At 44.4% G+C, this 9449-nt stretch overlaps 1 protein-coding gene across 1 annotated transcript; it reads left to right on the top strand.

Moving 5' to 3' along the window:
* The first annotated feature begins 6944 nt into the window (after window positions 1–6944).
* LOC112083143 lies at window positions 6945–8057 on the top strand. The gene has a single exon (XM_024150877.1). The coding sequence runs from the start codon at window positions 6945–6947 to the stop codon at window positions 8055–8057; it is 1113 nt and encodes a 370-aa protein (XP_024006645.1).
* The last annotated feature ends 1392 nt before the right edge of the window (window positions 8058–9449 follow it).

The following is a 9449-nucleotide window of genomic DNA, read 5'->3' as shown; positions in this document are numbered from 1 at the left end:
TTTGGCAACGGCGCCAATTGATAGATAAGACTTTTTAGGGTCTCAGGGCTATCAATCCCCTTGTCAATGTAGCACAAAGAGGTTTATCAATCCAGATGTGGTGTTAGACACTAAACTATGTGATCAAGTTCTTAATTCAAGCAAACAAGAGTGATTTTGATTAACTAATGACAACTAACAACTTAAACAGGTTTAAAGTCAAATGACAATGACAAATGATGTGAATATGATATGATGGAGGCATGAGATTCTAGACATGATAGTTGATTAGGGTGCTTTGGTGCTAAACCAGAAATGCTAATGACAATGATGAGACATGATTCAAGTGATTAAGAACTCTAATCTAGGTTAATCCTCTCATGAAGGTATTAACCCCTACACTAATCCATTTTCAAACCAAATTCCCATTTGTGAAATATGAATCAATATGCATTAATAAACAGTTCTCAATGATCATTCAAGCAAATAACAATACATCACCATGCAGAAAAATGCTTAAACCTCTAATACAACTCTTTCAGGAATTTCATCAAACACTTTTGGTGCATGAAATTCCCAGAATCTAGATCTCAAGTGATTATCAAGGATCTAGCATAGAGAACAGTTGTTTAGAGAAATGAATCAATGAATCCAGCCCTAAGCATTCCTAATCTAACACTTTAGCACCCTAACCTACACATCTAGAACCTCATTAAGGTAACTACTCACTAATCATGATCAACACACTAGATCCTTTGCAAGATGTGTTGTTAATCATGATTAGAAGTTTGATTTGATGATAAGAAATGATGAACAAGATGGAAAGAAACTGCAAATCGATTTTAAACTCTCTAAAACAAAGTGTATTAAGTAGGTTTTCACCAAAGGGGAAAGAAGACTAAAAGTAGATTAAGTGTCTTCTACAAATTAGGTCTAAAAACCTTATAAAGGAGGCTTGGGCGAACCAGGTCAACCCGGAAAAAACCGGGTACTGACCCGGCCTTGATGGGTAAGTGTAGGTTTGCCACGGTCTGGTGTGCTCTTGGAGTGACCGTGGCAATCCTGACCGTGTCAAAGTCTTTACTTGTGTTCTTGGTTCCTTTTGATGCCATGGTCTGATCAAGCTTCATCTGGAACTCGTGGCAAGTTACCGTGTCAAACGCCGAAGATGTGTAAAGGTTGCCACGGTCAAGCCCCCAGACCGTGGCATTCTGACCGTGCCAAAACCCGCATGCATGTGAAATCCGTCCCAGCCAAGTCTATGCTTGCCACGGCCAAGTCTCAGGCCGTGGCATTGAAATCGTGTCAAAAGCCGAAGCTGTGTAGAAGTTTTCTCCAGCCACACCGTGTCATTCAGCTCGTGCCAATCGCCGAAGGTTGCAAGAGGTTGCCACGGTCAAGCCTCAGACCGTGGCATTTAGGCCGTATCAATCGCCGAAGGTTGCAAGAAGTTCCTCTCAGCCAAGTGTGTGTTTGCCACGGTCAAGTGTAGACCGTGGCATGAAGATCGTGTCATTTGCCGAGGGTGCACAAAAGTTGCCACGGCCAAGTGTGGACCGTGGCATTCCATCGCGGCATGCTTAACTTAGTCGCTCTGGGCTGTCTGGACCATCTCGCATTCCGGAGAGTGTAACTTCCTGGAGACTTGTCCGAATTGAGTGATTCCGGTTTCAGAAGACAGAGGACTCATTTGTCTACAACTTTGATGAATGAAGTTTCAGTGCTTGGGAAGTGTAAGGTTTCCTGGAGGGCACATCTTTGAAGTGCATTTACACGACCAGAGAAAGGCGTCTAGACATGTGTTCATTCCGGAGACCGTATCTTTCTGGTCAAAGCTCCGAATTGACTGATCTTGGATGTTCTGGAAAGAAGACTCAAATGTCTCTGATTCTCATGAAGGCCCCGGAAGCTGAATCGGCGTGGAAGTGCACCGTCCTTCGCATCTTTCAGAACTGATCTGCTCGGTCCGGAATACCTGCGAGACAGGGGTTCCTTCCGACGAGCTTATCTCTCTGCTCACGCGTCCGAATTTCACGATTCCACTTGCTATGAGACCGTGCTCCAATGCTCTCCAACTTCTATAAAGCACCCGCCGTCTGAATCGGACCGGAAGGCTCCCCGGACAGGCGACTTTCTGAGGCACTTTCACACCCGGAGATTTTGGCCGATACACTTCATTCGCGGTACATGAAAATGGCCGGTAAAGCTTCCCGCGGTACATGTAAAACCTTCCTGGTCAGCGAGAATGGCCGATAATCTCCTAAGACCCAATTTTTCCACTTTTTCAAGCTTTGCTCACCATTCCACCTCCTGGATTCATCTTTTCAGCTCCATATTCACCTGATAGACACTCAAAACATGCAAAGACTCATTGGGACCTAATGCATCTCCTAAGTTCTAAAACAAACCCTAAGGACCTAAAATGCATGAAATAAAACATGATTTTGAATGATTTATGCAACCTAAATGATGCAAATTATGAACATATCAATATATGCATATAGTTCTTGATTTTTCATTTGCATTTTTCTTGCTTTTGCTTTTCACTCCTCTTTCATATTTTTATAACACAAGGGACCGTGTTAGTTAAGTGTGGGGAGGGGTTTAGTGTCTACTAACCATGTTTTCTTTGATCTCATTTGCTATTTAAGAGTCTTGAGGCTCATTGATCATGCATTAACATCTAAATGCATAGAAAAACCAAAAAAATTGAAAATTTTGAAAAATTTTCACAAAAAATGTTCATTTAGTTGCATTCACATTTTTAGGATTGAGTCTAGAGTTGCATAATTATATAGGTTTGCATCATTTGCATGGGAGTAATGATAGGTTTCTTTGAGAGAGAGCATCATCTTAAGAATTTGGTTCATGGCCTTAGTTATTAGTTCTTTAGTGCTTGCAAAACTGGTATGAAATCAAGGGTGAACCATGCTTGTAACTAGTGTCTCAATGGTTCTGTGTTAGTTGGATCAAGTGGTGATTAACTCCAGCCTTGCTTGCGTGAAAACCATAATTTGACAATCCAATTATCATGTTTGTGCATATCATTGTGAATTCATGGGTACCATAAAATATTTGAGCTCTCTTATCCCTTTTTGCCACTCTTGCTAGCTCAAATAGTTGTTCTCTCATCTTGAGACAGTTCCCTGCATTTAGCCAAACCATCTTTGAAGCCAAGAAACCTTAGTGTGTGCATATGTGTGAGGCCTTGTTTCTAGTAGACTTGGTAAAACGTGTTGGGTTTAGAGCGACAGAGATAGGGCTGCATGTAGATACTAGTCCATCATCAAGGGCTAGTATAGGTTTAGGCGAGTGTATGGGAGGTTTTTTGGGTTTGTGAGCTGAAAGAAAAATCTTGAGAGGTGGAAATGGGAGAGAAAATGGTGCTGTGTTGGGGAATGTATTCTGAAAAGAAATGGAGAGTGAGAAATGAAAAGAAATCTCTGAGTTGAAGTTTAAAGTCTCTGGAAAAGAAAAGAAAAGAATCAAAAAGAGAGAGACTATATTAAATAAATAGCTAAGTGTTTAAATAAACAAAATCTCATTAAGTGTTTGAAAAGAAAAGAGAACATTTCCCTAGAGATAAAATGAAAAGAAGTGAATGAGAGCTGGTGTTCACTAAAGGCAAATGCCATTGGGAAAGGGTAGCTTAAGAAGAGAGACTTCACAGGTTTAGAGTAAGGAGTGAAAGCATTTTTGGGTGTGGGTAGATATAATTCTGTGTTTGTATGCATCCATTGCTTTTTACCGTTAGCATTTTACTAAAGTCTATTATTTCTTAAGAGATCCCTTTGCATGGAGTAACCAGTGACTTATATTGGATCATTTTAATCTCAAAACCCAGTCCCAAGCCAAATGAATTCACATGATTTCCATGAGCATGATCCACATGAAACTTAAATGAATAACAAAAGGCTGGAGTTAGGAATTCTTGTGAAGGTTGACACTTGAGCTTGGTTCATTTGGTGATGAGTATGGCTAGTTTTTATGAGTACATCAGTTTGCATTGCAATTAAGAACTAGTAACTAGGACCATGAGCTTGAACTCTTTTGATGATCAACTCTCTCTCTCTCTCTTTAAAAAAATGTGAACTCCCAAACATTCAGCCTCTCTCTCTCATTTGTTATAGTTTGCTTGAGGGCAAGCAAAGGATAAGTGTGGGAGAGTTGATATATTCATATCTTTGCATGTTTAGGGTGTTTTTTTAGTCTAAGAATAGAGTCTCACGCATGCATTTTAGATAGATTTATTGTGTTTCATCTTTGTTTTAGAATTTTAAGACTTTGCATTAGGTCCAAGTGAGTCTTGCATGTTTGGAGTGTCTATTAGGTACTTTGGAGGTCACTTGGAGTGGAAAAGGTGAAACCAGGTGAATAAATGGTGAAAGAATGAGCTAAACCATATACCACATAAAGGATTTTACCGGCCAAAGTTGCATACCGGATCGAGCAGTCTCGGCCAAAAGTTCATGTCGCAGGAAAATTGTTTTATCGGCCAAAATGTTGTACCGTGATATACATGAACGTTGGCCAAAACGTGTACCGCGGTACATCTTTCTACGCAAGAATTCTCCTATGCCAATACGCCTCAAAGATCGCGTTACTGGAAAGTCTTACCATCTGATTCAGCTTCCCAGGTTTCATTGAAAATCAAGACGATTGAGTCACGGTTCCAGGAAAGTTTTAATCAATGGATTTGGAGCACTAAGGTGAGAGATATAGCCAACAGCAGCCGAATCTGTCTCGCATCCGTTCCGAACCAATCTGACACGCCTCAGAGATCACCCAGAACGAAACCCTTCCCGTAGGATCCAATCTCCGGTGTATCAACGAAAATTTGAGATCATTGAATCTAGTTTCCAGAAAACTTGGATTCAGGAGATTTAAAGCATGGAGCTGGGAGATAACGTAAACAGAAGAAACACAGGTCTAAAGGCCAATCCAGACCAGTGCAGTGCGCCTTAAAGATTGGCTTACCAGGAAGCTTTTCCGACCTCAGATGGATGTACGTTCTTCATCAAAATTTGAACTGGTTGAGTCAACTATCGTTTGGGCTTAGGTTCGAGTCATTTGGGTAACTGAGCTGAGAATTACTGCAAACGGAAGACAAACATATCATTCCGGATTCAAGAGAGCTGTCAAGGTGCTAAGTGTTTTATTAGGCCTTGGTGTGAACCCCTCGGCATATCTTGATACCGAGGCAAATTCTCCAAACTTTTGGCCATTCCCTCAGTCTGACACCTCGGATAACACAACACCGAGGCATGTTGTGTTCAGAATACTAGTCTCTAAACGACTAAGTATAAGGCTGGGAACATCTATAGGTTTGATCTTGAATTTGCCTAAGTGTTACAGCTGGCTTCGGCATTACCATTCGGTAAACACTACCCCAAGACCCTCCTGCACAGGACCCCTAGACATAACCCCTCCGCCTGGATATACTGAGGCATGTCTTGCACGCAACAAATGCTCAAAACCTTGGCCTGATATCTAGCCTATTCCATACCGAAGCATGTCTTGCGAATGAAATGTGCAAGACCTCGGCCTGATCCCTCGGCATGCATGACCCCGAGGCCTCTTGTCATGACAACCCAGATCAGAACAGCTTGCTTCACGTTCAAAGATCTTAACCGGATAAAAGCCAAAGTTCCCATGTTCTTGAGATGTTCTTCACATTTCAACCCAGTTTCAAGACCCCTCGGTGTATGGTCTCGGCATGGACATTATTCAGGACCCCGAGGCATGGCTCTAGCAACCCAAGAAAACCGGATCAGTACCCAGTTTGTCTTGGGCTGACCCGGTCCGATCACGCTCACTATAAATAGTTTTTGGGGTTGAAAACCCTACTTATCCTTTATTTACTTTTGAAACTTGCCTTTTTTTGAAAAACCCATATTTTTTCAAAAGATATCTTTGAGTTAATCAGATTTAAAGCTGTTATTGCAATCTTTTCAACTTTTCTCATCATCTAAAGCTTCTAATCATGATTAACAACACATCTTGCAAAGAACTAAGTGTGTTGATTGTTGGGGTCGGTTTTCACCTTCACGAGTTTAACTGCTCGAAAAAAGACTAAGTGTCGGAATCGGGTTTTGAAAAGTTCAAGAACACGATTTTGGTGGGAGGAATCAAACCAAAGAAGCAATTAAACCGTGCCGATCCCGATTCGATCTTGGGCCAAACCGAACCAAGAGCTGGTTCGGTTAAACCGAGCCAAATCAGAGGCTCTCGATCCGGCCAACCAAACCAGTGAGGGCATAGAACTGAACCAAGCCTGGTCAAGTTTGGTTCGAGACCTTCCCGCGTACTTCAGTCTAAGAGCAATCCCGCAAACAAAATGTATTGGGCCGAGCCAAAGGGTAGGAGGCATTGATGGGCCGAGCCGGGTAACCGCGAAGATCCAGTAAACGAGCCCAGAAGGAGTTTACCTTAAGGATGATCGAAGTCGCCAGCCGCACAAAAGGAAAAATTCTGAGAATCTCGGGAGAGAATCTTGGCTAGGCGGTTTAGTGTTTAGGAATCAACGCCGCGGAGTGACGGGAACTTCCAGAGACGTCTTGCGAAGGTTCAGCCTGCGACCAACCGCCTTCGAGTTCGTGACGCCCGCAAACAGTCTCGGAGGGGCGCAGCAAAATCCGTTCGACTTGGTGACACCCGCGGTGAAGAAGTCCACACAGACTGAGCAACCTCTGCTAGCTCGGAGAGGAAGAGCGAACGGCGAAAAATGCGCTAAGCAGAACAATGGTGAGGCCGCAGAAAATATCGGTAAGGAGACGATCAATGTCGATGACGAAGATGACTAGGACGAGGAGCTCGTCTTTCGAACAGGCCGTGCTTCGGGACGTATTACCCGAGCCGAAATCGAAGAAGCGTTGGAAGGAGCAAAGGCGAACGAAGAAGATGACGCCGCGCTCCGACACCAAAACCTGACAAAAGAAGAGGAAAGCTTGCTCTAGGTCGAGCAAATGAAACAAGATAGCTCGGCGCAAAAAGGGAGTCAACGTGGTAACGCAAACCGAGCCGCTCTAAATGGTGGCAGTATCGAGGATGAAGTTGACGAGCCGCGAAAGAACAACCAGACGAAGGAGATGATCGAGCTCCGAGCCACTATAGCTCGGACAGCTGCCGAGATGAGGGCAGTCAGATCACAAGTCCATCATCCAATCAGTTCGGCACCGGAGATAGATCGAGTGTTCGAAGAAACTCAGCGCATGCCATTCACGGCTCGAATCACCGAAGCTCGGATTCCTGAGCCAGGAAATATAAGAATCCCCTTTTACGAAGGGACAACCGACCCGAAGGCACACATCATAGCTTTTCGGATTGGAATGGGACGAGCCTTCTCGAGAAACGCCCCCAATCTTAGCGAAGACGAAAGAGATGCCGGTTTTTGTCTCCTCTTTGTCGAACACCTGAAGGGCGCAACATTGGAGTGGTTCTCGAGGCTCGAGCGTAACTCCATTAACAAGTTTCAGCAGTTGTCTGCCGTTTTTCTGAAACAGTATTCAATGTTCATGGATCGAGGAACCTTCGATGCCGATTTATGGACTTTGTCTCAAGGACCAAACGAGCCATTGAGAGCTTACATGGATCGGTTCAAAGCGGTGGTGTCAAAGGTGGAGGGAGTGAGCGACAAGGCAGCCCTAGAAGCACTGAAAATATCACTATGGTATAAGTCCGAGTTCCGAAGAGAAATGGCGTTCAACACGCCGCTCACGATCCAAGATGCCCTACATCGCTCTGCCGACTTTGTCGTGAATGAAGAAGAGATGAAGAACCTAGACGATCAGTACGAGTCGACAAAAGCGGCGATCCGAAATTCTCTCACGACTCGTCAAAGAAACGTGAGGAATAATGACTATGTACACCACGAAGGGCCGAGGCTACGAGGAGCCCACAATTATCACGTGGAAACCGGGCGAGGCAAAGGACCATGGAATACTTGGACTCGGAACCCCCGAATTTACGATGAAAAGGCATTCTGCGAACACCACCAATGCTACGGGCACTCGACGGTAAATTGTCGGTTCTTGGCAGCCCGACTCGCCGCAAAGCGAGCAGCAGGGGAACACGAATAAACCAAGGCTACCAAAGAGCCCGAGGACGAGAAGCGAGAAGGTGACCAAGTTAATCCCCTAAACATAGAGCAAGGGAACCGAGGCGAAGCCCAAAAGCGAGGAAGGAGGAATAACGAGGATCCGCGAGATGGCCCCAGAAGAAGGATCAATTTGATAATGGGAGGATCACAATACTGTCTCGACAACGTATCGTCGATTAAAGCTTTCCAAAGGAGAGCCGATGCAAGTGTTAATTGGGCGGAGCCCCCGAGCTATCCTGCTACCACAATTTCGTTTTCGGAAGACGAAACTGTGGGAATCGATGCGCCACATAGTGATCCCCTCGTAATCGAGATCACTATTAGAGACCACGATGTTGCCAGAATCCTGATCCATACAGGAATCTCGGTAGACATCATCTTCCGCGAAACCCTCAGAAGGATGGAAATCGATTTGTTCGAAGTTAGCGCTATCCTGAAGCCGCTGACAGGGTTCTCAGGAGAAACAACGATGACGATCGGGATGATCAGGCTTCCCGTTCAAGCAGGAGGAGTAACAAAATTCGTGGAGTTTTCCGTAGCTGACCATCCGGCGGTTTACAACGTGATCATGGGAACGCCGTTGTTGAACTCAATGCGAGCCGTTCCATTAACCTACCATTTATGCGTCAAGTTCCCGACTCCTGGTGGAATCAAGACGATATGGGGAAACCAAAAGGATTCGCGCATGTGCTTCTTAGCCGAGCATAAGATGAGGAAGCCCGTAGTAGACTCGGTTGCAGACGAAAAATAGGAAAAAGCTAAAGACGAACCGAGAATCTGCGAATGAGCTCGCCAAGATTTTATAGCAATTACAGATCGGTGAGGCGCGTGAGGAGAAGAGCGCGCCGAGCTGTGATCCGGTGATCTCGGTATGCATAGATGAACTACATCCGGAGCGGTGTGTAGAAATCGGAGCAACACTCGACGAGGCGATCAAAGCGGAGATCATCGCTTTCTTAAAACAGAATGTTAGAACATTTGCATGGAGCACGGAAGACATGCCGGAAATTAGCATCGATGTACCGTGCCACGAGCTCAACGTGGACCCGACATTCAAACTGGTGAAGCAGAAGAAGAGAAAGCTAGGTCCCGACCGAGCCAAGGCAGTAAACGACGAAGTGGAGCGACTCCTAAAGGTGCGTTCGATTTCCGAGGCCAAATATCCAGATTAGCTCGCTAATCCCGTAGTAGTGAAGAAGAAAAACGGTAAATGATAAAAACACCTGTAAAAACACCTGTAAAAGATATTAAAATGATCCATGAAAATGGTCAAAATCCGGTGTTATCAACTCCCCCAGACTTAGTCTTTTGTTTGTCCTCAAACAAAACAAAGGCTAAATCTCGACGAGAGGTTGAAAACGCAAGAACTAAA

The sequence above is a fragment of the Eutrema salsugineum genome, unplaced genomic scaffold (genome assembly GCF_000478725.1).
Source record: "Eutrema salsugineum unplaced genomic scaffold, Eutsalg1_0 scaffold_7, whole genome shotgun sequence".
Lineage (NCBI taxonomy): Eukaryota > Viridiplantae > Streptophyta > Magnoliopsida > Brassicales > Brassicaceae > Eutrema > Eutrema salsugineum.
The sequence above is the reverse complement of the archived record's forward strand: the minus strand, read 5'-3'. Positions and strand labels throughout refer to the sequence as shown.